General features: G+C 38.9%; 1 protein-coding gene across 3 annotated transcripts in view; it reads left to right on the top strand.

Moving 5' to 3' along the window:
• atp13a3 (ATPase 13A3) overlaps nt 1-26,438 on the top strand; it is a 39,620-nt gene extending 13,182 nt beyond the window's left edge. For 2 of the 3 annotated variants that reach the window (XM_044361155.1, XM_044361156.1), the window contains exons 3-34: nt 550-636; nt 729-902; nt 3,454-3,684; nt 4,178-4,248; nt 4,545-4,628; nt 5,115-5,184; nt 6,057-6,191; nt 7,237-7,309; nt 8,010-8,141; nt 8,291-8,473; nt 8,947-9,104; nt 9,918-10,106; nt 10,507-10,568; nt 11,264-11,414; nt 11,550-11,669; nt 11,906-11,923; nt 12,408-12,561; nt 13,218-13,338; nt 13,673-13,797; nt 14,885-15,045; nt 15,923-16,051; nt 16,193-16,272; nt 16,513-16,555; nt 16,661-16,770; nt 16,995-17,091; nt 17,210-17,282; nt 17,408-17,585; nt 17,769-17,947; nt 18,047-18,135; nt 18,363-18,443; nt 19,247-19,339; nt 21,087-26,438. In XM_044361155.1, coding sequence (XP_044217090.1) covers nt 586-636; nt 729-902; nt 3,454-3,684; nt 4,178-4,248; nt 4,545-4,628; nt 5,115-5,184; nt 6,057-6,191; nt 7,237-7,309; nt 8,010-8,141; nt 8,291-8,473; nt 8,947-9,104; nt 9,918-10,106; nt 10,507-10,568; nt 11,264-11,414; nt 11,550-11,669; nt 11,906-11,923; nt 12,408-12,561; nt 13,218-13,338; nt 13,673-13,797; nt 14,885-15,045; nt 15,923-16,051; nt 16,193-16,272; nt 16,513-16,555; nt 16,661-16,770; nt 16,995-17,091; nt 17,210-17,282; nt 17,408-17,585; nt 17,769-17,947; nt 18,047-18,135; nt 18,363-18,443; nt 19,247-19,339; nt 21,087-21,284 — 3,813 coding nt within the window. In that variant the 5' untranslated portion in view covers nt 550-585 and the 3' untranslated portion in view covers nt 21,285-26,438. The remainder of the gene's footprint in view (nt 1-549; nt 637-728; nt 903-3,453; nt 3,685-4,177; nt 4,249-4,544; nt 4,629-5,114; nt 5,185-6,056; nt 6,192-7,236; nt 7,310-8,009; nt 8,142-8,290; nt 8,474-8,946; nt 9,105-9,917; nt 10,107-10,506; nt 10,569-11,263; nt 11,415-11,549; nt 11,670-11,905; nt 11,924-12,407; nt 12,562-13,217; nt 13,339-13,672; nt 13,798-14,884; nt 15,046-15,922; nt 16,052-16,192; nt 16,273-16,512; nt 16,556-16,660; nt 16,771-16,994; nt 17,092-17,209; nt 17,283-17,407; nt 17,586-17,768; nt 17,948-18,046; nt 18,136-18,362; nt 18,444-19,246; nt 19,340-21,086) is intronic. The other variant, XM_044361157.1, reaches the window with a different exon arrangement.
• Nucleotides 26,439-27,901: the final 1,463 nt, after the last annotated feature.

Below are 27,901 nucleotides of genomic sequence, written 5' to 3'. Positions count from 1 at the left end.
AATAACATTTAAAGAAAGAGCATAGAAGCTATTGACAGAAATTGGTGACATTTCTAAGATCTGATGGTAAAACAACATGTGTAATTAACACATATTTAGCTACAAATTAATGACTTTCTGTACCTTTAACATTCTGCAGTACATCACAAAGTGTTTATATGTGTCTCATAATCAAACATTTTATATACATGGTAAAAATTGTCAGCTTGTTATTCACATAAACAGAAAAATCAAATGCCTAAGGCCTTGAGAGTGATTGGTATATGCACTGCAGTGTTATTCACCTCCAAATTATGACAATGGTCATACCTACTGACTAATGTTCACTGCTCAAAGGTTGTTGTAAGGTAGCATTTCAGGCATTTAGCTAATGCTCTTATCAAGAACACAAGATGGAGGGTTCTGTGCCTTAACAGGACGTGTGTCTCTTTAAGACAGACGGTAGGATTGTTGAGACAATTGATCCTCTCTTACAGGACATTCTCACCTTTCACTCAACACATTGATTTAATATCTTTCTTTATCTCATTTTATCTGTTGTGTTTGTAGTGACTAAGGAAGGGGCTCGGCAAACTGTTCTGCAGCATGGAGAAAGAAGACCTGAAGGTCCTCAACAAGGGGGAGGAGGAAGAGATGGTAAGCCTCTTTTTCATTTTGCATCAGTACCAATGTGGGAATTCTTGTTTTCAGGCTCAGGACTGTGCCACTTCTTTCTTTGCACCCTTCAGGAGCTGCAGGGCTACCGTCTGTGCCGTTGGCGGTTGGCCCTCGTGGGCCTCGGGGTGCTGTGTACAGGGGGCTTCCTCCTCCTGCTGCTCTACTGGATGCCAGAGTGGTGCGTCAAATCCACCTGCACCCGTACCACAGCCCGTGATGCCGAAGTGGTGTTGCTGCGCTCCACGGTGGGTAGTAAGCTAAGCTGTGAGGTTATTATATTTATATTTAAACTAATTCAATTGCTTGTTAAAAGTTAGAAGTTGCCTCAGTCTCAAGTTGAGCCATTGAAAGCTCAGACAGTAGTTGGATGGTAAAGTAGTGAACACAGATGACATATTAAGGACATCTACTATCCACTGTGGCTTGTTAAGCCGAAAAAGTCATGTTGCCCTTTTAACAGTTATTTTATATACGTTAATTTGCAGGCCTGTCATCTAAAAAATATAGTATCAGATATCTACCAAGTATGATTTAAATTTTCTGTTACTTTTATATTAAACGAATCAAATGAAATGATACAGTTTGATTTCATTTCATGAGGTTGACACAGATCCTCCCAGTTTGTGGTTTAAAACAAAAAACAAACACTTTCATGGTTCTTTTTTTCAAACCAGTAAACCACAGAAGGGTCAAGTCCAGCTGCTGTCAGGCAAAGCTTGGTATATAGATATATATAGAGGATATAAATCTCAAACTCATGTGCTTTTAAAGGTTTGAGTGAATACAACTGATGTATTGTAGTAGCACAGTGAATACATTGAGACTGACTGACTACAGTCACACAGGAAGGAATGCACAGATAATTTGCCATGTGCCCAACAGTATGTTGTCATAACCCAGCCCGTAGGCCATGACAAGTACGGGAAAAGGCAACAAATGCTGATAAATACAAGTTATTTATTGTAATAAAGAAAATAAACTACAACACAACTTCGGATATGAGGTGTGTTAGTCAGTGACATCAGTAGTTCATGTGGATGTGTGTGGATGGTGTAGGGTTAGGTGGAGTAAAAATAAAACAAAGGCAAAACAAAAAGTCGAGTCAATTTATTTATAGGGCACATTTAAAAACAACAGACGTTGACCAAAGTTCTTTAAAGAGAGATTAAATTAAAAAGTAACAGGCGCTGGCAGGGAAGAGAGCGAGCCATGCTGGAAGCTGGGACTTTTATGCCATGTAGAGCGCTGGGCCCAGCTGCTCCAGATCTGGTTGGATACTGCAATCAGCTCCTGTAATCAGCCCCTTTGGCACCTCGAAGACAATGTGGGTAGACACAGGGTACGTCTCAAGTCTCTTATTTTATGGCTCCTCGCTCCTCGCCTGAACTGGAAGTTGTTCCTGATGCGCCATTTTGACGAGCGTCCCAAGTCTCTTATTTTGCTCGGAGGAGCGAGGAGTGAGGAGGTTATTGATTGGACGCTGCGGCTGATCAGACTGATCTGATACATCACTGTAGTTTCATACCGAAGTGGAGACAGATTACAGATTAGATTTAAGTATATCGTTCCCAAGCTTTATGTTTATTTATATATTCATCATATAGTTAAAAATCTGTTAATTTTCAGTCTGATCAACAAAAGAACCATAAACAACTTTCTTCATTTATTAGAAAGATTTTTTTTCATGATGTTATTTCCTCCATTAAACTGTTTCTTGCTGACAGACAGACTCTTCCTGACTTTAACTTAATCCATAATAACAGTTAAACACATTTATATTTTACATCATTTATCGTCATTTCCATTCAGTCACATGTGAGGCTGAAAATTCCTGAGTGTCGGGTTTGATATGAGTTACATCATTTCCATTTGCCCTGAAACATTTAGCCAAATACATATTTTCCAGTGTTCAGAAGACACCCTGATCATATTCTGGGTTATTGAATGATGAATTCACTGTCAGGGTTATCAAAAAATACAGATGGAAATGATCAATAAATAGTATTAATGCATTCTGCGAGTAGAAATGGTTTCTACAGCTGTTAAAGCCGACTAACAGCTGATCCAGCTGTGATCAGCTGTTGCCATCATCAGAAACGGACGTCGCTTCACATGACGCCTCAGAGGAGAAGACGTCTCATGTCTCTTAAAACAAATTTCCTTGTTTCCTCTCTCCTCGCTTGGTTTCCTTGCGTCTCTCCTTGCATCCATGGTGGGAGGGACTAAGACACAAGGAAAAGACGCAAGTGAGGGAAACGTGGATGCAATTTAAGAGACTTGGGATGCACCCACAGTAACTGACACAGCACACCCACAAGCAGAAAGAGGCCATTACAATGTCCATAGCGTGTGTGTGGGTGTTTGCATTCCTATCTCATGCGTGTTGGTCTTATGCTTGTGTGCATGTGTTTGCATTCATCCATGACCATCTGTGTATGAATCTATGTGTCTGATTATGGGTGTTGATTCACTTTTAAATGCCCTCATGAGGGTTTGTTCAGCAATAGGAATTTGGTTTAGGGTTAAGGTTAAAGTTAGGATTATGTAGGGTGAGGCAGGGTCTGAAAATAACACACGCAAAGCACCAAATACAGCTCAGTGTTTTAACATGGAAACGAAAGGCCACATGCTGCTGTGATCACTTACCTTTTTAAGACAGGCTTGCATGACAGAAATGCACTAAAGACAGCAGAATTAGCGTCAAGGTTAGTTAGTAATGGAGGGCGGTTTTGGAGTTAATGATTGAAGGTCCACAAAAGTTCAGTAGTTGAACTTAGTTTATTTGTTTTTGTGCAGGATGAGTTCCGGCGCTGGTTCCTGGCTAAGGTTCGAGTGATGCTGGCCCCGGGGAGCAACCCCTTCCACAGCCTGGAGACCCAGACCACCTCCCCCTCCTCCCCTTCCTCTCCCTCCTGCCCCTTCTCCCCTGACTCCCCCTCTCTGGCCAATGGACACACCCCCCACCCTTCTGACGGCAGCCCCGCTCAGGAGCTCATCAGAAGATTTGCCGACTACCAGCCCACACAGGTATGCAAAACATCATCTCCACAATATACTGTATTTACACACACATGCTAAACACACTGTTGACAGCAACCACAAACACATCCTGACAGTAAATCTTAGGACTAGCTGCCAGACTGGCAACCATACATCAATGTCTGTCAAAGTTGACAGAAGGTTTGCCATGTTTTAATGTGTGATTATACTCCATATTTCCATGATGATAGAGTGATAATACAGATTGTTAAACTTATCTTACCTTGCTGTCCTTGTGGATAGTCTCCATTGACCACATTCATTACATAATGCCTTACCATAACAATAAATTCAACAATCAGAATATATTTTAATTGCCTCCATTGATCCAAACATTCAAATTTCTGTTAAAAATGACAGAAAATAACAAATACTGGAATTTAATATGGTGCACTGTCAAACTGTTTCTCTTACCAGTTTTCCGTTTTAAATTTGCTCTGACTTATTTCCCCACTGCCCCTCCCCCTTCTGTTTTCCTCAGATTCGCTATTTTACCTTCCATAGCACAAAGTATTATTGGAACAACGAGGTGCAGAACTTTGAGGTTTTAAAGTAAGCATTCTTTGATTTTCTACACAAATTTATTAAGGCTATTTTTATACTAACATGCAGGCACGTTTCATTGCAGTAACAGTAAGCTAAACAAAGAATTTTATCTGGCAGTGTCTGTGATAGCAATAATGATAACTGTACAGCCCTCAAACGATAAATATTTGTAAAATAAAATTGGCAAAACAAGCCTTTGCATGAACAGCTGTAGCAAAGGTTAAATTTGCATTTCTGGCACTGTTAAGTCTTATTAAAGGTGTCAACTTTGTCTCTTGCTGTGATCTATGTTCTTACTACAGCGGCCTGGAGGATCTGCAGGTCAGCTGCTCCACCCTCCATGCGGAGCACAGTGCAGGCCTGACCAGGAACCAGCAGGAGTACAGGTAACATCTGTCTGAAGGATAAGTCACATAGCTTAAGATAATTTGTACAACAGTTCTAAGCCTGTTTTAGGTGAAAGGGTAGTCAGGCCCATTTGTCAGATTTCCCTGTTGTTGCAGATTATAACCCCTTTGCCTCAACAAAATTTTTCCAACATCTTTGAGTTTAGGCTGGCCAGATGTCAGCTGCGATTTCCCAGAGGAGTGGTGAGGGGAAGTCAGTACAGATATGTCGAAATGACAATTTATACAGAGCCCACGCTTTTTAAAAGCTGTGCAACCAAAAAGGAGGAACTACAGTAATCAGTGTAACCATCTGACAAATTGTTTAGTTTAGAAAACCTTGGAACCCTGACCCTCTAGTATTACATTGTGTATCTTTGCTTTATTCTGTGTGTTTAAAAATGAAGGTCTGATTTACAACGCCTTGAACATAGAAACAGTTTGACTTACATGAATGTGGCTCTTGTCTCTTTTACCCCTTGACAGGAGACTGTTCTTCGGAGTGAATGAAATTGCAGTGAAAGTGCCTTCTGTTTTCAAGCTGCTTATCAAAGAGGTAGGCCCACAGTTTGCAATAATTTTTTCACTCAATTTCACTTTTTTTTTTTGAATGAAGGACACTTTGTCAACTTGTGTGCTCATCCCAGTGTTGCAGGCATATTGGCACAATTAACAGATAGTTTCCTATATACCAAATGATAATGGTTACATTATGAAAAGTTGAGCTGACTACTACTGTGTGTGATATGGTTTGTGGCCCTCATAGCATTTCTGGACAACGGACATTTTCATTCAGTTGTCTGAACTTCATAAATGATAGATCTCTGATCGTGTGCCACCAATTTGTTCTAGCTTTTAAAGGTTATTTGTGAAGGATACAATATAACAATTTGTGCCCTTCATTTAACTATTCCACAAAATTAATTGATAACTTCAGGTCATTTTACTAAGTTCAGACTTTGTGAAACATGCAAAAATAGCAACCAGTTTCTCAAAAGTGCTTCCAAGATTGTTTGGAGGATGGTCTTATTTACAGACATTTACATACTTGAGAAGTAATTGTTTCAGTTCAAGGAAGGAAACTTGTCAAACCAATGCTGTGTCCAAATACCCTCAAGAAAGACACAGATACAAGTTTGCATCATTATGTCTGCATGGCATTAGTCACTTGAACTCTACTTCAGATGAGTACATAAACCTGGACCATCAGGATCTCTATTAGAGATACAGTTGAGCAACTTGAATAACATTACCCAGTGGGCATGTGCATCAAACCAAGTTAAATTTCCCCACTGCATCATTGGCTTTTTTTTCTTTTAGACCTCAAGTAGACATCTCTGTTTACAAATGCATTGTAGTTTCACCTTCATGCTGTCACCTCTGCATTTGCCATACAGTTCTAATCTCTCTCTCTGTCTCCTCCTGCAGGTTCTCAATCCTTTCTACATCTTCCAGCTCTTCAGTGTGATCCTGTGGAGTGCCGATGAGTATTACTACTATGCTGTGGCCATTGTTTTCATGTCGGTCATATCCATAGCTACCTCTCTGTACACCATTAAAAAGGTGAGCCCTTAATTTATTAAGACCCATATTAATATTTATCGTAGGCCTGAGTTGTTTGGAATTGGAGAGAAATGGGATCCATTTGTTGTTCACACACAATTAGACCCTCACATTTCACAATTTGTGTTTGCGTTACATTTAATGTCGTTGTAATTAAGATTTTCTCAAACATGTTTTTGCACATTTTATTCACATGTTAAGACACATTTATGGCAGCTTACTGAGCTTTTAACTATACATTTTTTTTGCCCCGATAGCAACGGGGCCAAAGGATGGCATGGTCGGTTCGTCCATCCGTTTGATGGTTTATCCGTATATCGGTTCATCTGTCCATCCATACGCCCCAACACTTTGATCCAGAGCAAGATATCTCGACAACTAGTGGCCAGATTGAAATTTGGTACGAATATTCATGGAGGACAGTTCCAAATGTTTTTGATGACCCCCTAATTTTTTTCCTATAGCAACAATTTTAGGCCAAAATCTTTGTTTACACGATATTTCATAATCTGTTGATTAAGCAGCCTTTAAGACTGCGATAAGTAGCATGTAGGCATGTAAGAGGTATTATTTGACCTTTTATATGTCATTTGTGTCTTATATCACAAAAAACATTATATCAGTTTATCTTTGTTTCATCTCAGAGGCTTCATACAAAAAGTATGACTCTGCTTTATGAAACAGTACAGCAAGTACCAAAGAGAATCACAGGAGCACATATTTACAGACACTTGTGTGTGTGTGTGTGTTTTTCCCCCCCTGTTGTTTACTGCACACATCACACAAACTAAATTGCTCTGGTGCAGTAAAATTTCTTATGTACCCGTTCCAGCCCCAGTGCCACGTCAGACACACTCGCTGCCCCGCTCATGTCTAATCCAGGGGTTTCAGGCTAGCATAAAGGCTCATCTGCACACGGTCTGCTGCCCCTGGCTTCATAGTTCACAAACTCAGATCAAAACATGCTTGCAGTCACACAGGTGGTCATTGGAATCAAGAAGCTGTCTGAAGTATTTCATGTGTTTTCTTTGTTCCCTTTCTCCAGCAATACGTCATGCTTCACGATATGGTGGCAGCTCACAGTATTGTCCGTGTGTCTGTATGCCGAGCCAACAACGGTTTGTCAATTTTTTTTTGTTGTTGTTTTGTGTCTCCCTCTGCATTTTTTTGCAGATTACCCCAGTTGACTTAGCACACAGCATGCATTATTCTATTCAGTCTCCTGCTTTTCTGAAGAGTGCTTTCCAGACCAAACCTGAGAGTAGATGGGCCAGACTCAATTACACTGTCACCCTGCTTTGGCTGTCCTCCAGATGGCTGCTATGGTGGGACACTGCAGATTTAGAGAGAGAGAGAGAGAGAGAGGGGGACTATATGTGAGACAGTGGGCGTAGCATATATATACATTTCAAAGCACTTTGTATGTCGGGATGCATGCTGTGTGCTCATCAGGTGTTTTATCAGCCCTAGCTACTTAAAGTTAATTCCATGAGTTTCTTAAAGGACATAATTAAATTGATGTTCAGAATCATAGTGGAAATTAGTACACAGTTTATATTCATGTTCATGCATCCATTTACTGCACTGGCCCCTGCTTGTGATGCCTCAGCTTTTTCTCTGCTGCCTAGAGGGGCGTGAGTAATGAGAGATGTGCTGAAAGAGACTCTGGGACTCTGACTGACACACAAAATATCTCCTGACTCATCCCTCCCCCTCCTCTCCATCTGCCATCTGCTACTCTTGGCTCATATACACACTTTTCACCTTTCTCCACACTCATCATTTTCTACCTTTTTTCATTACCCCGATTCCTGGCAGATATCGAAGAGATTTTGTCTACTGACCTGGTGCCCGGTGATGTGATGGTCATCCCCAGCAATGGGACCATAATGCCATGTGACGCCGTGCTGGTCAGCGGCACCTGCATCGTCAATGAAAGCATGCTCACAGGTTAGAAAAGAAAAAAAGGAAAAGAAAATTTAAGTTTGATAACTCAGGAACAAGATCGTTATTTGGTATCTTCTGTGGCTAGGATGTGTCATATAACAAAGTGTAAACCTCTCAGAAGCCAGTCCTAATATCAGTCTACCCTCCATCAGGTGAGAGCGTTCCTGTGACAAAGATCAATCTCCCGAACCCGATGCCAGGGGAGAGGGGGGAGGAGGCTGACAGTGCCTACAACACAGAGGAGCATAAGAGACACACACTCTTCTGTGGCACCCATGTCATCCAGACCCGCTTCTACACAGGCGAACTGGTCAAGGCTGTCGTGGTCCGCACAGGTAGGTGTTTGTGTGTCTTGGGATTTAGTGCTAACATTTAAATGTCCTTTATGCTCTCTATCGAAACTGTGGTGCTATAACAACAATGAGATTTCATATATTTAAGTTTCACTGTGAGACACAACTCACTTTATGGGAATAGCAACTGAGTAAGCTGTGACTAATACAGACTAATAATAGAAGACTAACAATAGTTAGAAGACCAATAACTTTCAAGCACTACTGATGCTTAGTACAAGAGCAATGCAGCATTTCAGTGTTCAGTAATATCTCTTTAATTCAGGAAGTCAGCATATGATATGCTCTAGCAAATATGTGTTCAACCCACATTTGAGCCATTCTAAGAAGACTTTTGTCACAGTCTAATTCTTGGTCACCAAAGTTGAGAGACCTCTGTCTCTGTATGAAAGTAAAAGTATAAACTTTTAAAAAACTTTTAACCTAAAACTTCTTATAACAACTTCTTCACCCAGGTTTCAGCACAGCCAAAGGCCAGCTGGTGCGCTCCATACTTTACCCCAAACCCACCGACTTCAAGCTGTACCGTGATGCCTACCTCTTCCTGTTGTGTCTGGTGGCTGTGGCTGGAATCGGCTTCATATACTCCATTGTCCTCAGCATCATGCACAAGGTAATCTAAGTAAACAGAGTGGATTAAACAAATGTTCTGATTTGGAGTAACGTGGGTAAGAGTTTCTGTTGCAAGGTAAAGGAGGTGAAAAAATGTTGTCTCATGGAACACCTGCTGTGCTCTGTCTCTGTTGATTTAAAAATACATCAGCTGCACAATATAGTTACAGTTTAATCACAGTTAAATCAGTTGACCTTTAACCATCCTACTGTGGCTGAAGCTTAAAAGGGACCTGTTATGCTTTTCCTTATTTTCAGTCATATATATAATGTTACAATGTCGGATGTTCATATTAAACGTGGCCAAAATGTGAAAAAAATAGGTAAACGTATGTAGGAGTAATCCCTGTAAGCAAAAAGCACTGGCTTCAGACTGCTCTGAATGCTCGGTTTCTAACATTTTTTTTCTACTTTCTGTTGCCACATTGTGCAAAAGTTATTCCAACAACAGACAACATAGTAATATATTTCTGGTTTACTGTACTGCAGAACATGGAAGTGAACTGTTTGAAACAGTAGTTTGCATTCTCTGTAAGGCTTATTGTAGGATTAGCATCAGACTTCAGACATGGAGGATCAGTCAGTTTGGGTCACCTATTTGGATCTGTGGTTAACATAATAATGGGTGGAGAAACGTACCCAGAGAGACTTAGCTGTACCACACTGTTCAGCTCTAAAGTGGGTTTCAACAGCCCAGCAACCCCTCCAACAAATGAGAGATGATGAACACTGAAGCCCTACTAGTTTAAATTAAGTGCTCATTTATAGTGATAATAAACCATGTTTCACAACTTTTACCTTTCTGCCTGCCCAGGTTCCAGCTAAAACCATCATCATTGAGTCCCTGGACATCATCACCATCACTGTGCCACCTGCGCTGCCAGCCGCCATGACGGCTGGTATTGTGTACGCCCAGCGACGCCTCAAACACATTGGTATTTTCTGCATCAGCCCACAGAGGATTAATATCTGCGGGCAGATCAATCTGGTCTGCTTTGACAAGGTGGGTTCTAGCGGTTGTATAATTGTTTTTTATTACCAGTCACATAGTCAACACTACTAACCTTACATATTTGCTGAAAAAGAAAAGTTAAAGTTAATGACGTCAGTGTATGTAGGCTGACAGAATACACACCCAAAAATTAACATAAAAAACAAACAGAATATACAGAAAAGTCAAACACAGTGATATGAACAGTGGTAGGATTAGAACATTTTGAGTAACCGAGCAATTGGAGTGATACTGTTGATGCTAAGGTTCAGTAGGTGCCATTTCATATGAAGAAGCAACTATTGATGTTACCCAAAATTAATTCCACCTGCCTCTGGTTGTGTGACCATAAAGATCTACATGATTTAATTCAGTTGATATCAGTTGTATTCTAACATCTTTCTTCCTCCAGACTGGAACTCTTACAGAAGATGGATTAGATTTATGGGGAGTCCAAAGAGTTGAGAATGGCAGGTAAGATTATTTTTACTCCAATGTAGTAAATATAGAACTACCATTCCACTTCGAAGCATTTTGGCCTCATCCCACAGAAGCCTCATAAATCTCTGGTCACTACGTTATTTAAATAATCTTCATGCTGATGGTCTTATTTGCTTATGTGTGTTACGTTTCACCATTTTAAATTAAGCTGAAAATGCTAAGTGAATGCTCAGAGCCCTTAGAGTTGCTAAAGTTTCTCTGAGCATATTGATGATTGCGCTGGGATTGTGTCAAAAAGATAGCAGAGAATATCATCAAAATTCTTAACCAACCAGTCTCTAGTTACTAAATTTGCATTTCTTGCACAGTGAATATTAAAACTAATTATCACGTATTTTAGCAATGTTGAACGATTTGATTCATTTTTTTTCCCAAAATTAAGAATGATAATTATTGATTGTATGATCATGATTTGTAGGAAAACTGGATATTTCTTTGGCATGAATCAGTAGAGTAAATGGAACCATAATCATGCAGTGTTGTTGTTTTAGTAGTTTTCATACAGTATGAGGTTGAGATCCATTTCTTCTGGAAGCATTTTCATAATGACATTTATTTTAATCGTCATAGAAAAATAGTTTTTCTGACTTGCACCTCTCTATATTTATTTGTCTCAGTAAAACTCGTCCTCTGTCCTTGTTGACCATCTGTTTGTCCTGCCTCTCCAGTTTCCACCTGTCAGAGGAAAACGCCTACAAAGAGAATCTGGTCAAGACCCAGTTTGTGGCTTGCATGGCCACCTGCCACTCTCTCACCAAAATAGAGGGCCAGCTGTCTGGAGACCCGCTGGACCTCAAAATGTTTGAGGCTACAGGCTGGGTGAGTTGCTCTGTATCTATCCAAAAGCATAATGAGGGCAAGACAGGAGACACAACAGTGTCAACAGGGAATCTGTTACATTAATAATGTAACATTTTTCTGATCCCTACTTTCTCTAAACCTTTGGATGCTCAGATCCTGGAGGAAGCCACTGAGGAGGAAACATCTCTCCACAACCGTATCATGCCTACTGTGGTTCGACCTCCCAAACAGCTGTTGCCCCCAGAGCCTGCAGTATCCCCAGAACAGGACATGGTACGTGCACTGACGCACTTGTTCAGCAAGAGAACAAAAGGTCTTCACAGTCTGGGAAATGCAAAAATGAATATAACGAAAACCAGCATATTCTTGTGCTTCAGTGTAACACAGATAGACACTGTAGTCATAGCAAAACAACAGCAACATTATTATCAATCTAAATTATGGGTTTATTTGTTGTTGACCTTTAGTTTTTCCCCAACTCATCCCACTTTACTCTTTTCTCATTCTAGGAACTTTATGAGCTTTCGGTAAGTAGTCTGCTTCCTTTTTAAAAATCCACTCGCCAGATTCTTCTTTTTTTTTTTACCTGTTTAACTGTTCAGCCTGTGTCCCAAAAGCATCTTAAAACTAAGATGATCTCTGCCCATAAATTTACAATGGGACTAGGATTGGGGGAAAGATCATTTTAGCCTTAAGAAACTTTTGGGTAACAGGCCTTGATCACTTGTAAAGAACTGTAAATTTAAGCATAAATAATGACTTTCAATTGTTAATGTAAGGTATTTAATTTAGACTTCATTTAAATTCAGGATTTTAAAAAAATATTTTGAGTCTTAAAGAGAGAATCTAATCTGTATAGAGTTCATGATTTTGTCAGCTGAGCACTTATTTCAGTTTTGCATTATCTGTATTTTTTATTTCATTGTTTTTGATGAAATCATTCAATCAGCATCCTCTCCTTGACATAGATGATAATGATGCTATCTTATGTCTCTGTGTGTGCATGTGCAGTCAGCATATGAGATAGGTATCGTGCGCCAGTTCCCTTTTTCCTCAGCACTCCAGAGGATGAGTGTGGTGGCCCGTCTGCTGGGGGAGAAACGTATGGATGCCTACATGAAGGGGGCACCAGAGGTGGTGGCTAGTCTCTGCAAGAAAGAGACAGGTGAGGTGTTTGATTACTGTAACTGTGATGGTGCTGCATTTTATTGAAACCCACTCACCTGCTAAAGCTGTGGGATTTAGCAGCACATCAAAGTGTAATGAGAACCAGTGACTTGCTTTTTTTGAAAGAAAACAATGGGGAAAATTGATTAATTGAAAGTCAATTAGGTTTTGTTTTTGGTCCTTTGGTTTGTTTGTTAGTTACTCTCAATAACTACTTTCCTGTTGGTATTGGGATTTGGACAACAGGTCAAGTACCTTGTGATTAGTTCAGGATGCAGAAGTGGATTAACAGTATTACCAGTGCTTACAAAGCTTTCTATGTTTTGGCTCAAAACACGTTAACTGTAAGGCATTGAAGCAAACTATCTATCCAATTAGGCCACTTCCGCCAAAACAGATTCTCCACTATTTTTTTTTCTCCACTCCTCCCACTATTTTCATCCAATCCTGGTATATACGATATTTGAATACTGTGAGCCCAAGAGTTATTAGCTTGTTTTTGTCATACAAATGGTTGCCAGATTCTTGTAAACAGCCTTTTACCCCTGACCCGAGTATTAAAAGCCACAGAAGTTTAATGAGTCTTCTCTTACTGCTGTTACTGCTCCTCTGTGACTTCACATATCTCCTCATCCTCTCCCTGTCTCTTTGCAGTGCCAGAAAATTTTGCAGAGGTTTTGGAGGGCTATACCAAGCAGGGTTTCAGGGTCATAGCTCTGGCTCACCGTCGTCTTGAATCGAAAGTCTCCTGGCACAAAGCCCAGAACATCAGCAGGTAAAGTATATTGTGGATATTGTTGTCTGTGACCTTTGATTTTAAAGCCAAGGATTGTTGCTGCTTTTTTAGCATGCCGCGTCAAACTGCTCTGATCAGACAGTGTCACACCCACATCACTCTAGTCTACTGTATATAAATAAGAAAACTAATTTGAAGGGGCTTTTGAGTCAAATAAAGAACCTTTTTGTACTCAAAATGTTAAAATTCATAATAATTTACAATAAATAATATAATAATTTAGAGCAATAGTATGTTTGTCCTTAATACTACTTAAAACGTTTTTGGACTCTGCACATAAGTACTAATGTGTACGCATCTTCCTCTGAATTAGGGATCACATAGAGAAAAACATGGAGTTCCTGGGTCTGATCATCATGCAGAACAAGCTGAAAGCAGAAACCCCAGGAGTACTGCAAGATCTCTACCGAGCCAACATCCGCACTGTCATGGTTACTGGTGAGAACATGCTCACACGTGTGCACATATACACATAGAGTATATGCTTCATTATTGTAACTAATGAGAAAATGAGCTTGCACAAACATACAGATATGGATATGCAAATAAAAACATACAGCACAGATGCACATAATCTCCTCCTGTCATGTTTCTGTCTGCAGTTGGTTCTTTTTATTGCTTTTATGCAGACAGCAAAATTGGTTTCATAATCTTCTGTGTTTTGGCACTCAAAAGATTTAATTCCTCTGGTATTTACTCAGCTGTATCTGTAATCTCAACTAATAACATTTTCTAGGCTGCTCAGTGTAACTGCCACAAACTAACTCCAGTATCCACCAGAGGATCTTTTGTTTTTTCCCTTTACTTTCTTCACTTTCTGTGTTGCTCTCATCTGGTTTTCTGTCTTCTTAGGATTATCACACAGGCTGTAAAAAGGAAAGAATGTCAGAAAACATCTCACACTCAAGCTGAAAATGATTCATGATCGACACACATTAGTTGCTATTTCAGGGCAAGCTTTTCTCTCTGTAACCTGATGATTTTTTTTTCCAAACTCCATTAGCCCTCTATTTGATATTGAGCAGGGGAAAGCAAGAGAACATCCACTCTAAGCTGGTTAAATTTGTACTGGTCTTGTACGGTTCTCTCTCTCTCTCAGTTTCAGCCCTCAGTCCAGACTAAAACAGTTTTCGTCTCTCTCCAAAACTGAGCTTTTCTGAAACTGTCTCCAGATTGATGTTATATAAATGTTAAATTGCTGGCTCGGTGTTTCATTGTGCACAGAGAAAACAGCTTTTGGAGAACAATGACATTTTGCACAAAAGTTCAAGGTCGTAACTTGAGTGTTTTTGTGAGAGAGGTAGAGAACAAGAGGGAGGATTAGAGTGACATAAAACACATGAAGATATGAAAAATTAATTTGTGTTCCAACTAGACACTATCATCATCCTAGTCTATCTTTAATTAGTTTTGGGTATTCTCAGAATAGAGCTTTTAACTGGTAAATGGTTTGAATTGAGATATGATTTTGGAAAAATCTTTGTAAATAAAGCAAATAAGAAATGCTTACTCATTCATTTTACAGGTGACAACATGCTGACGGCCATCTCGGTGGCTCGGGACTGTGGAATGATCCCTCCAAAGGACACAGTTATAATTGCAGATGCCCTCCCTCCCCATGACGGACAGGCCGCCAAAATCACCTGGAGATACGCCGACAAACCAAGCAAGACACCTCGCCTGGAGGTGAGGCGACAGGGCAAATGCTAGAATGAATACTCGCACAAACACAAAACATACACACTCATGCACTCAGTAATGGGATGAAAAAAACAATTTCCCCCATTGTGTGCAACAATGCATACCACAAAATGTTATTCCTGGCAGGGTGGAAAGCCTCTGAAACTGAATCCAGGTTGTCGGGGGGGCCGCTTAAACTGTAATTGCATCACAGCATGTGAAGTAGCTTTAAGAAGGTCGCTGTCAAAGCCAAGGTGTCCCATACCACATATTCAGTGGGAAGGAACATAATTTTCCTGCCATTTCCTTTTATTGTTGGTCAAAGAAAGGGCCAAACAAATGTGCCAATATTGGTAGATGGCTTGATGCTTTACTCTGACAGAAGGGTTTCTTGTCTGCAAAAGAAAAAATGTTGCACTTGTTGTCTTCAAAGCCGTGCTGTCACATCAGTGACATCCATACCAAAGTCCAAACACACTTGGGAAATTGATTTTACTAAGGGATGTCAGTCAGTCTGTCTGACTGTGTGAAGGATTTAAACCCTTGGATACTATTAATTTAAACTGCTTTAGTTACTCAGTGGGTGGTGCAAAGGACTCCCACTGCCAAGGTTGGATAATTTGAGTCTCACGAGAAATGCATGTGCTCATATTTTATTGTATTAGTACTGTGTGACCATAAAAAATTGAAGCCCTTGTATGATATAATGCAATCCAATACAGCAGTTGAATGATAAAATATGACCTTTGCGAAACCTCTTCAATAGTTGTTGACACTGTCTAAGAGGTTGATGCAACTCTATAGTAGTTATTGAGGCTACCTTATATTGGTATCTTAAATTGTCTTGATTCTAATCAATAATTTTATTTCATCACTTTAACAGGAAGTAAACATCAGCCTGGAGGATGTGTGTCACGTAGATGAGCCCAAAACGCAAGAGCTGTACCACTTTGCTATGAACGGAAAATCATTTGCGGTCATTGCAGAGCATTTCCCCGACATGCTTCAAAAGGTATGAGGTCTCTTAAATGAGGATTGACATCTCTTTTTCAGTAACTGGAGTAGAAATCTTCAAGTTGCACCAACTGTTCATTGAGGACAGCTGTCACAGTAATACCTGATGTCCGTTGTCATCATGTGTTCTGCCTTGTAGCTGGTGCTGCATGGGACAGTGTTCGCCAGAATGGCCCCAGATCAGAAAACCCAGCTCATTGAGGCGCTTCAGGGTGTAGAGTGAGTATCTCTGTCCGGCATATGATGTGGCTTTGAGAAGTCATTTTGACAAGTTTTCCAAAGTTTATTGTAGTTGTATCACCTGCAGAGGTATCAGCCTAAAGTCAAAAGTTGAATTTAGCAAAAAAATGATAACATATAAGTGGCTAAAAACTTGAGGTTTGAAACTATGTGAAATTTTAAATGTAAAATGTGGGAAGATTGAGCGCAGAGTCACTGATTTTTATCTTTCGCTCACAGCTACTTTGTGGGTATGTGCGGAGATGGAGCGAACGACTGCGGGGTATGTAGTGCAACCATATAGATAAATGTTGGAGTGACACATTGAAATGAACGTAAATTGATGCCAGTTAGTACATATGCTATCTTCCTCTCTTCCTTTACCCAGGCTTTAAAGAGGGCTCATGGTGGCATCTCTTTGTCAGAGCTCGAGGCCTCTGTAGCCTCTCCCTTCACCTCCAGGACGCCTAACATCTCCTGTGTCCCCAGCCTCATCAGGTTTTCTTTATTTGCATACTAAACAATATATAAATGATAAAAAATTATATAAATAGGGATATTGATTTAAAGTTCCAACATGTTATTTCATCAAATCTAGTCCAAGCTTTTTAGATTTCTTGAATGTTAAGTTTTAATAGCTGTGTGGCGTGAATGTTACTTGATGTCTTGTGGGGTTTTTATGTTGCACTGAGAGATGACACAGTGTTGGCTTTCTTTTACAGGGAGGGCCGTGCTGCTCTCATCACCTCCTTCTGTGTGTTCAAGTTCATGGCCCTTTACAGCATCATCCAGTACATCAGCGTCACTCTCCTCTACTCTGTACGTAATGCTGCTTCCACAGTTAATTGGTACCTGTAGAAGTAATGAGAAATACAGTAAATAGGCTCATAGACTTTACTCGATAGTCTCTGATCTGTACTCTTTGTTTTCTTCTTAGATTCTTAGTAACCTTGGAGACTTTCAGTTCCTCTTCATTGACATTGCCATCATCCTCCTCATTGTCTTTACCAGTAAGTATAAGAAAAGTAACAAAGATAACATGATAGGTATTTTATTGGTATGTATCATGTTTTTATTCAACTGAACATCCCTGAATCCCCTCTCTCTTCCTCCTCCTCCTCCTTCTCCTCCTCAGTGAGTCTGAACCCAGCGTGGAAAGAGTTGGTGTCACGTCGTCCCCCGTCAGGTCTGATCTCAGGGCCTCTGCTGTTCTCTGTGCTGACCCAGATCCTCATCTGCTTGGGCTTCCAGACCATTACATTCCTTTGGGTCCGACAGCAGCCCTGGTACACGGTCTGGAACCCGCATTCCGAGTGAGTACTTACTATCATTACGGAGGAACACCTGCTATAAAAGCATCATCGTTACCATGCTTTTTTAATGTGAAATGACATTTAAACCAATCTTGTACGTCAGGCAAATTGGTTTCCAGTATTTTGACCACAGACTGAAAATGTTCTTCGACTCATCTTGAATTGAACTCTCCTCTCTCCCAGTGTCTGCAACCTGTCATCACACATTAACATGTCTGACCTCAACGACACAGAAGTGGACGACCACAACATCCAAAACTACGAGAACACCAGCCTCTTCTATGTGTCCTGCTTCCAGTATCTCATTGTTGCCATCGTCTTCTCAAAGGGCAAACCTTTCAGGCAGCCTAGCTACAAGAATTGTAAGGAACTTGCCTAACATTAATAAATCTGTCCTATTATGAGTACAAAGTCACTTTTATTTATTATAAATTTATTTGGTTTTTTTGTGCTTTCCACAGGGCCTTTTGTGCTGTGTGCATTGAGTTTGTACTTTTTCCTGCTGTTCATCATGTTCCACCCTATCGAAAGCATTGACGAGTTTCTAGAGGTAAGAGGAACACGAGAAACATATACATTTACTCAGCTCTGGTGTAAAATGTAGCTTTTTTTTATCACTGCTGAGCTCTGTATGCTTCTTTTTTTAATGCACAGCCCAATCCATGATTTCATTAAAGTGTGCATTAAACAAGACTGTTGCCAATTATAACTTGGTGAGTTTTTTGTGTCGCCTCATTGATGTTTAGTGTTGATATGTGTGTCTCTCTCTCTGTACAGATTGTTTGTGTTCCATTTGAATGGAGGATAAAACTCTCCTTGATCATCTTAGTCAATGCAGCCGTGTCTGTTTTGGTAGAGGTAAGACACACATGTAAACACATGGTAACAATAGATCTTTTTCTCATGTCAAGTTTTTGTTTTCTCATGCAGTGTGCTCATCTTTGTGTCATTTAGCTGGACAGCAGGATCAATGTTGTGTTGAGAAGAAATTATGTTATAAAATGAAAATATTTTTGTGCTTGAAGAGACGCTCAACAGTATCCGTAGGAGTTAAAACTTAGATATGTGATAGCTTTGTTTGTTTTTTTTTAGTAAAACTATTTACATGTTAGGCTTTTTGTCTACTTTCTGGATAGATGGATGTTCTTTAAATAATATAACTTATTTCTGCACAACTGCATGATAGATAGTTTATGCTGGCCTCCCACACTCTGCCCTTCCTGTCAGCCGGCTGCCCTCGCATACATGCACTGCTTAGCAGACACCCTAGATGGCGCCATTTTCTAAACTGCCAGTGCAAATTCCTGTCACCTTTTCAGTGAATTAAAAATCAACCAAAATCATTTTTGCACAAAATCAAAACATTTAGCTGAGTTTTTAGTATTTTAAGACAATGGTAACCGAGCACTATCTTCTCACTAATTTTGTTGTCAAAATTGTAAGCTCTCATGTGATGATTAACACACAACTTAATGGAAGAAAAACGTTTCCACACATGATTTTTTTTTTTTTTTTTTTTTTTTTTTTTTAAAGCTTTGATGCAATGTGGCTCTGCAAAAAATAATTGAAGACCTCTGTGCAAAAAAAAAATAGCAGAAGCTATGTGAAATCAAATTAGCCTCTCTGTAATTCTTTCCCCTGCCCACTGCGCTATTCCATAGACCTTCATCATTGACATCGTCTTATGGAAGCTTGTGTTCAGCCGAGACAAACAGGGCAGCTTTGGCGACACTCCTGCCGCCCCGACACCACAGGTTGGGAAAATCTGACACCTTCTTCTTTAGCCTTTTCATTTTCCTCTTGTGTGGTGTTCCCTCTCTCTGTCCCCACTTCTTTCTCTGATGTTACACACCACACCTTTCTATTGTAACCTCTAACCAAGACATGCATGTGCTAGACTTAAGTCTCATATTATCTGTCTTCTCCCTCTCATGTCCTGCTCATGAGCACTCAGTTCAGGCTTGATAACAGTTACAGTTTTACTTTATTCTCTGGCTTCGTTCTCAAGATAAGTTCCGTTAACTGCTCTTAAATAAATAATATTTTAGTGAAGACATTCTTGCTGAAGTTGAAAGCTATTTCCAATTTGAGAGCTACTGATTGTCACTGTTAAACACATTTACAGAAGGTAAGAGATCAAATAAGTGGCTTTATGGTTGGATCAAATGAATGAGTAATGCTCTCACATCCTTCAGCAACTGTCATTAAGAAACAACCTCAGTTCTCAGCTGTCAGTGTGTTAACTTTTGTATTTGTGAGGTAGGTTTTGCTGAAAAGAGCACACTTAGCCTGTCAAATTTGTCTTTAAGATTTAAATAAGACATTTCACAACTAATTATACTTAAACTTGCCAGACATCCAAATGATTGATAACTTTTCAAAATGGCTAAACCTGTTGATGGGTTGAAAACCTGGCAGTTAGAACGAGGTGTAGGACGAGATGTGAACTAGTTTTAGATTCGATGGTGGAGCTAAATACACCAGCTGCCAAAAATATAAGCAGCAGAAGAAACCATTAGAAACCAGGCATAATTTAAAACAACTTCAACCTTTTTATCTGTGAAGGTGGTGACATTTAAGTGCAATATAATGAATTTGCTGTTCATTCAATTTAGCAAAAAATGTTGTTTCAATATACTGTAGATGACGATTTGATTTTTTTTATGATGTGATATGCTGCCATGCACATGTATATCATACACTACACTTATTAATGTTGGAGAATGTTAAAAACCACAGTTTTTATGCAGAAATATACAAAAGTGGCCAGTTATTATTCTTCCTTTTTAAAATTTTAATTACTCAAACCAATTCAAGGCTTCGATATCTTACATTGCTTTTTTCTAGCAGTATGATTGCTTGTCACCTCTTCTCCCTTCGTCTACTGCGTCTCAAGTTCCAGCCCACTGGCCCTAATAAGCTCTCCTTGCTGCACTTGTCTCTTAGCCTCCCTATTACTGTAGGTCCCAGCTAATTATCTCAGCCGACACTGTCAGTGGTTTCCATCAAGTACAGTATGTTTGAATTTGAAGCAGGCTGGCCTTAAATGTCTTTTCCCAATATAATGTTAATGACAAATTTGACTTGCATATTTTTTTTAATCCGTGCTGATCTGCTGTGGAATCCTTTGTTTGATCTTTGACTCCATGAGCTTGTTTTTAAGGAGTAGGCTCAGTCTTAAAGCTGTCCACTGCCAACTCCTTCAAACTGTTGTCATGCTGAATTTTGTTTTGAATGACTTGCATGCATGCATAATTGTAACAGTTGAACAGTGTAAAGAAAGTGTGCCTACGTATTAGACAAACGGCTCCTCTATCGTTTTATATTTTTGCATGATATAGTTTATTAGCATGCCATTGTCTGATGTGATTTGCTCTTGTCAGTAGAAATGTTTTTAGAGAAACTGTCTGACACCTGCTCATTGAACCTTTCCTCCCTCCCTTTCCTCCTTATTCTGGTATTTATTTCATTTGTTTATTTCTGGGGCTGTGGTATTTTCAGGGGGGCATTGACCTGCGGGCGTACAAGTGTCTGTCCTGGGTGTGCTGCCCTCGCAAGATGACACCCAAGGCTCGCTACATGCATCTGGCCCAGGAACTCAGTGTGGACCCCGACTGGCCACCAAAACCAACCACCACTACTGAAGCCAAGCCCAGCCCAGAAAACGGCTCCACCTATCAAATCATGATCAACTCCTAGCATCCCCAACACCTCTCCCTGTATCTAATACCCCTTTTATACGGGAGACATGCATATGACGCATGTTTAGTGAACGCACATTCAACCTATTCATATGAAACAGTCACAGGATATTTGCTTGTTACTGTTTAAAAACTTGCGTCTAATACTGCAGTTCCAGAGACATAACTGCAAAACCCATAGACCTACACATAATTACCAAATAAAGTTAAGTTTCCGTTATCTCTGTACTCTTGCTCTCTCTGGCTCGTCCACTCACGCGCTCTCAGGTCTCTTAAATTAAAGTAAATTCCCATCCCTTATAACAATGCCTGTCCATCTAAGCCGAACAGCATCCAACATACATGGAGGGAGTGTTGAGAAGCCAGGTCAGATTAGTGTGTCAACCAAGGGTTTAATATCCACCTCACTTTGTCTGTCAGGAAGGGGTATAAAGGAGACTCCGCTCCATTTCAGAGCTAGCCTCTGACATACATGTGCTGTCAGGAATGTCATGGAAAGTGTAGGCGTTGTGCTTGAAAATAATCGTTAAAAAATTGTTATTGTTAAAAAATTGTTAAAAATACTGAGAGTAAGAGGGTTGTTTGATAAACAAAGACTCTGGAGTTTGAGGAAAATTACTGTAAAAAGAGGTTCCACTTTAAAACTGATCGTTTCGAACAGTTGCTGTTAACACTGGAAGGGTGTGAAGGTGGTCATCTTCTGATCATACAGTTTTTAAAAGCAGCAGCAAAAACGTCTCCTCGATCTTCATATATCTGTGTAGCCACCACCTCACATCATGAAGGCGTTCATTCTGTGCGTAACTTGTGTTGTGGGCAGTTTAGGCTCTGATTGCTACTATGTAGTGGTCTTATACAGTTAATATACTGTACATACACGTCATTTTAATGAGCTTGCATAACCACCTGGCAAGCACTCATTAGAAAGCATAAAATTATAACCAAAAAGAAACTTACCATAGACCCCCAGTTATGAATAAAATGGCTAATTTGAGACCTGTATTCAAATAGTCTTTCAAGCACACTGTAAGTTGTATGGCTGCCATCAACAGGCCCAAGTTCATATTGACACTTGCAAGTAAACAAAAATACGCATATCCCTTCGACTGTCACTGATGATACAGGTCTGGAAAAAAAGTATAAAGAATTATTTAAATAAAAAATGGGGCATGTCTAGATTTTGTAAGGTTTGGAAACTGTACAATAATTCTAAAAATCTATATTTTTAGTAAGAGCTGACAGGATAGTTTTACTTGCTTTCATTGAACGTATTTATTGTGTTGAAGAGTCACCAGCCATAAGGTGATATGACCTTTAATAAAATCATACTGTTGTTTTCGGCCACTTTTAATTTAATTTAAGGTAGTTGTAGACAGTGACTTGTTGATATTAGAAGTAGGCATGGTAGGTTTAGGGAAGTTTTTTTTATTGTAAGACTTTCTCACAAAATACACTAAATATACAGATTGATGATTAAAACTACAAAATGATTAACCTCAGAAACTAATCTGAGGTAAATTTTTCTCATATTTTGGCCAAAACTTTTATAAACATTCAAGAAATGATGGCCTGTAAAAAGTAAAGATTTAGTGAGAGAGACTGATTCACAAACAGATGTACTCTTCCTCTCTCAACCACAGGCTGGGACCTGTGGCAGGCTCTCCATTGTATCTGTCATCTTGTCAAAGATATTATTATGTAGAAAATATATCAAATTATGGATCAGGGAATGGCAAATACCATTGGTCTGTTGCTCCAGACTGAAACACGTCAACAATTATTAGATGTATTGCCATGAAATTTGGCACAGACATCCATGGTCTACAGAGGATGAATTCTCATGATTTTTTTTATTGCCTGGTTTTTCATGTCACGCCACTAACCGGTCAACAACACTTCAGCTCCTAACAGGATACCTCTAAAAGATTGCATGCACGTTATAACCTAAGTCTAGCAGGGGACAACATGGCCTTTCCTCAGGCACTCCCCTCAAGCCAAACTTTTTTGCCCAACTAGTGGTAAATAGTAGGAATAGCAAACTTTCACACTAGAAAATTTGGTTTTCCGGTGTGAGATGAACATTACAATCTAATGAGCCACTAGCATGGCTAGAAAAGTTTAATCTTGTTTTTGCATCTATGAGCCAATGTCCTGTCAGCATCTTATGACATCAGACAGGACACTGAAAGCATGCAAAGACGTGCATGACGCCAGCTCCCTATGGTCATGTTTTGAAGATGTGATGGTTGCAAAACTAGAAATATTACTGCAAATACACAGCATTACTGTAGAGTAAGGAATATTTTACATGAACATCGCTGTATTAAAAAATCTGCACAAGAAACTGCATGCATCTGGCTGGTTCTCATGTGCAGTTATCCAAATGCATGAGGACGTATGCTTCATACATCTACAAACTCATGTCTGATGGGCTCCTGAGAGCCATACTACAACTTTTTTTTTTTTTTTTTTTTTTTTTTTAAAAACAATGTCCGTGACCGTCTCAGTAAAACATTTCTTCCTATGGAAGACTCATTAAAAGTGGGATGGTAAACCAAGGCAAGGCATTGTGCATCTCATCAGCTTGCTGCTTTTGGCACATTCAGAACATCCTCACAACAGCACACCCTGCACAAGATGGATGCTGATTAACGTTGACAGTAGTGTTCATGTATTGCACACAGGCTACCTGCATACAGTTAAGGGCTACATTTTATGTTCACTGCTCTCCCTTTGATGTTTAAAGTGATACTCCCCCAAATATGTTCATTAAACATCTAATACTCACTCACATCTGTTAGATTTTAAAGGTGACTGTAGACGTTTGTAGTTTCTTCCTTAATAGAAATAAGAATGTGTAATTCAGTCGGTTAAAATAGGTTCCAAAAAAGCCAAAAAAAATGGTACAATTGGAAATCATTGTAACTGACCGAATACAAGTTGACCACCAAAGCCACCAGAGATGGTGTTTGATAATCAAAAGACAGATTTTGAGTCAAGCATCACTTTAAAACAAACACACCGGCACGTATGTAGCTGCCTCCCAATGTCAATATAACTGTATTCTCTACAAAGCAGCCTGCCTTTCACTCATTTTATGGTTTAATATTCTTAATTTTAAAAAAATATGTCCAAATATATTCTCTGAGTGCTTATCAGTGGTTATGCGACACCATGTGAAAAGAATATCAATGTAATGTTACTAAAATTAAGCAAATTATTTCTCAAACATCTGGTAACAGCGCTGTGTATCATTTGCCACTTTATCATGTATTTGATTATGAATTATTTTATTCATATAAAAACAATATCACAACAGATTTCCATAATATCAGCAACATAAGAGTCCAAAGTTGCTCAGTTCTTAAAAGCCATTGTCTATTGAGATACTTGTAGTAATATTACAGATGCATATGAAACTTGTGATCCATACTGTTTTCAAAGCTCAAATGTGATATGTGATAATAGTTTTCATGCATACATGTATTTGATTTGCAAAGTTATAATATTTTGTAACAGCATTTTATGGGTTAATGGTCAGACTGTGAGAAGGATGGATACTAGATGAAACTGATGAGAAATGCATAACATGATTCAAATAGACATACTTGTGCCAATTTGCAGAAAGATTATGATATTTTGTCATGAATTTGTCAAAAATATGTTAATTTTGTTGAAGTTAAACAATATGGCTGAACATGGGCCAGATGAGTTTCTATGCTTCTGAATATTCAGCGGTATTTTTTTTTTTTTTCTTTTTACCTTTCAGGGTTTCATTTTTTTCTTCTCTAGATACCTACTGAGGCTAAAATTGAATGTTATGAAAAGAACAAAAACAGTAGTTTTGTTTTTTTTGAATGCAATGCAATACTATGGTTATTGATTATATTTCCAAAGACTTAAAAACATTTGATCACATCTGTATTGGTTATTTGAAAAAAAGAAAAGAAAAAAAAAACAGTTTAATTTTAGCCTGTGTTCAGTTCTGTCAACTCTGATTTGACTGAGCAGAAGTGGACTTTAAATGGAGATGATAATAATATTAGAGGTTGGATTCTATCTGTATATATGAGATGTACATTTTTAGTGTGTGCATAAAAGTCAAAAGATTTAGTTATAAAAATGTATGGTTTTTGGATTATCAAAGGGCTGGTGTGTCTTTTTCTACTATTTTGGTACTGTGTTACAATCAGTTGTCTTTCTACTTTTAATTTATACTTTCTATTGGATTTGTTTGTACCTTCACTTTTGTTATGAAGTTGCATTAGCTTGGATTTTCTTTATTTGGGCATGAATCCTGGGCATTTATTTCACAATTTTAATCAGTTATTGTGAAGTATGAATAGGGCACTTGGATCAATATTCATTCTGTCTTGGGTAAACATACTACAGCAAATGTCTACTTTTAGAGTTAAAAGACACCCTGACTGGAGAGACTTCAAGTCACCAAAGTAGGCGTTATTCTCAGCTTTTCTTCTCTTGAGTCTCAGCATTTTGTATTAAACCAAGGATCTGATCTTGACGAAAGAAGGGAATTAAATTGATGTAGTATATTCGGCTCCTTCGCTTAGCGAATTCAGAATTTGAGCAACATCTGACAATCTTGTTACTTTTTTGTCTGCTCATCCAGTGAACCTTTTTTTTTTGTTTAGAAATTTTAAAATATCTTTTGCATCCATGTAAAATTAAAATGTAATTGGCAAAAAGAATGTGCGTTGCTGTTCAGCCGTCTATTGTAGAGGTGATTATATTGCTGCTAGGGGCAAAATGATTCAGTCACAGCTGTGTCATAACTGTGCACCTTGATACAGAAAAGTAATCAATTTAATGACTTGCAAAGTGTAAATACTACTATTGCTTTTCTTCTACGCTACAGTTTTGCCTTTTATTGTGACACAGCTATGTCAAAGCAATGGATTTTATGCTGAAACCTCTATGCTCTTATACAGGTACAACATATACTGACTGTTGACAGTTAGCATTGGCCTCTTATTCACTTCATGTATTTTAAACAAACCATTGAATGGCATTTAGAGCGAGTCAGCCACTGAGTACATGAAGCCTCATGTGGATGTTGTTTCCTCAGGGAAATGTGTGTATTTGTAATGAATAGAGAAAATAATAAAAGTTCATACCCAAAATAAGGAAAATATACAGTTGGTTAAAACTTTTTATTACAATTCATCTGTATGTCAGTGCTTTCAGAACAGTTTATTTGGTGTGCTTTATTTGCAGCTCCCACACCTCAGCAAGAGACTAAACTTGGGTATATGTATTTTTTTTATCGGCAGAGATGTACTTTTTTTTTTTTTTTTTTTTTTTGGAATTTTTTGTACTTTATAATTTATTTTTTATTTATTTTCATTTCTTTTTTCCCTGAGGATTGTATTTCAGATTTATCTTGATTTCTTTCTTTTCAATAAATGTTCTTAAAACATTCTGCTGCAGGTCTACAACTTATTTATGTTCATTTGGGATACGTGGGATACCACAGAAACTACAGAAAATGATCAGTTTATATGTCAAAGAATGGTTAGGAAGCCTCAAGTTACACAGTTGTAGCAGTAAGTCAAAGTATTTGGTTCAAAGTGTATCTGAGTGTAATACAAGGTAATTGTAAAGTGGTCACAAGATGTTTACTGACTCTACAAGTTGACAAGGATCTCCTAAATGTAAGTAACTGCACAGCACATAATATATTGTGAGATATTGAGGGCTGTACACAGCGGTGGTGTCCTCCATGTTCAGGTATAATATGTCTCATTCAGAGGTGTCTTTAAATTGAGACGGTGCTTCTTGTATTCAGTTGAGAAAAGTGGACAGTCCCTGCTCTCACCCTAAAGGGTAAAATGAAATTGAACCTTAGATTAACTCTAGTATTAGATCTTCTGTCTAAAACCATTTACAAGAAAATTTGATCCACTGGGATTTTTGTTTGACACCCACGACTCTTGAATGTGTTACGTCTTTGGGATCCTCCTGTGTGACGTAACAAATACTGGCTCAATGGCTCATTTCACACAAGTAAGAACACATTTCTTTATAAATTTTCATCATGTAACTGATGTGTCACCTACAGTCATCCATTTAATCGCAACAGCAGTTTGTCCTCAACTAGTCTAAGTCGCACCTGTTTATTCAAATAACACCTTTATCAGTCAACGGTATTGCCCATTTAAACTTAGTGGTAGCACTCAGGGTGGTGTCTGTTCTGTTTGGTTTTTTTTAATCTCTTTATGTGCACTGTCTATACCTAAAGTCTGTAAGGTTGCATGCTGCCTGAGGACATGACAGGAAAAGTCTAAAATAACAAACTAAATTTACAAATCAATTTTACATGCACATTGTAGTAAGCTCTGTGTCTGGTGTATTTGCCTGTAAAGCCTGTCAGTATTGTTTAATTTGTGTTATCCTGCTGGCCCAATGTTACAGCATTTAGAGCCCTTAAAGGATAGGTTCACAATTTTTCAAGTCTGACTTAAAACAGTGAGATTTCCATATGAATATTGGAACATGTTTTGCTCTCTTAAATCATTCCTCCTGTTCATACTGAACATTAGAAGATCCCCTCCAAGTGTGCTTAAAGTGTAAGTCAGTGGTTCCCAACCTTTTTGG

This window comes from Thunnus albacares, chromosome 9 (assembly GCF_914725855.1).
Source record: "Thunnus albacares chromosome 9, fThuAlb1.1, whole genome shotgun sequence".
Lineage (NCBI taxonomy): Eukaryota > Metazoa > Chordata > Actinopteri > Scombriformes > Scombridae > Thunnus > Thunnus albacares.
Note: the sequence above shows the minus strand (reverse complement) of the source record. Positions and strands in the feature narration are given on the sequence as shown.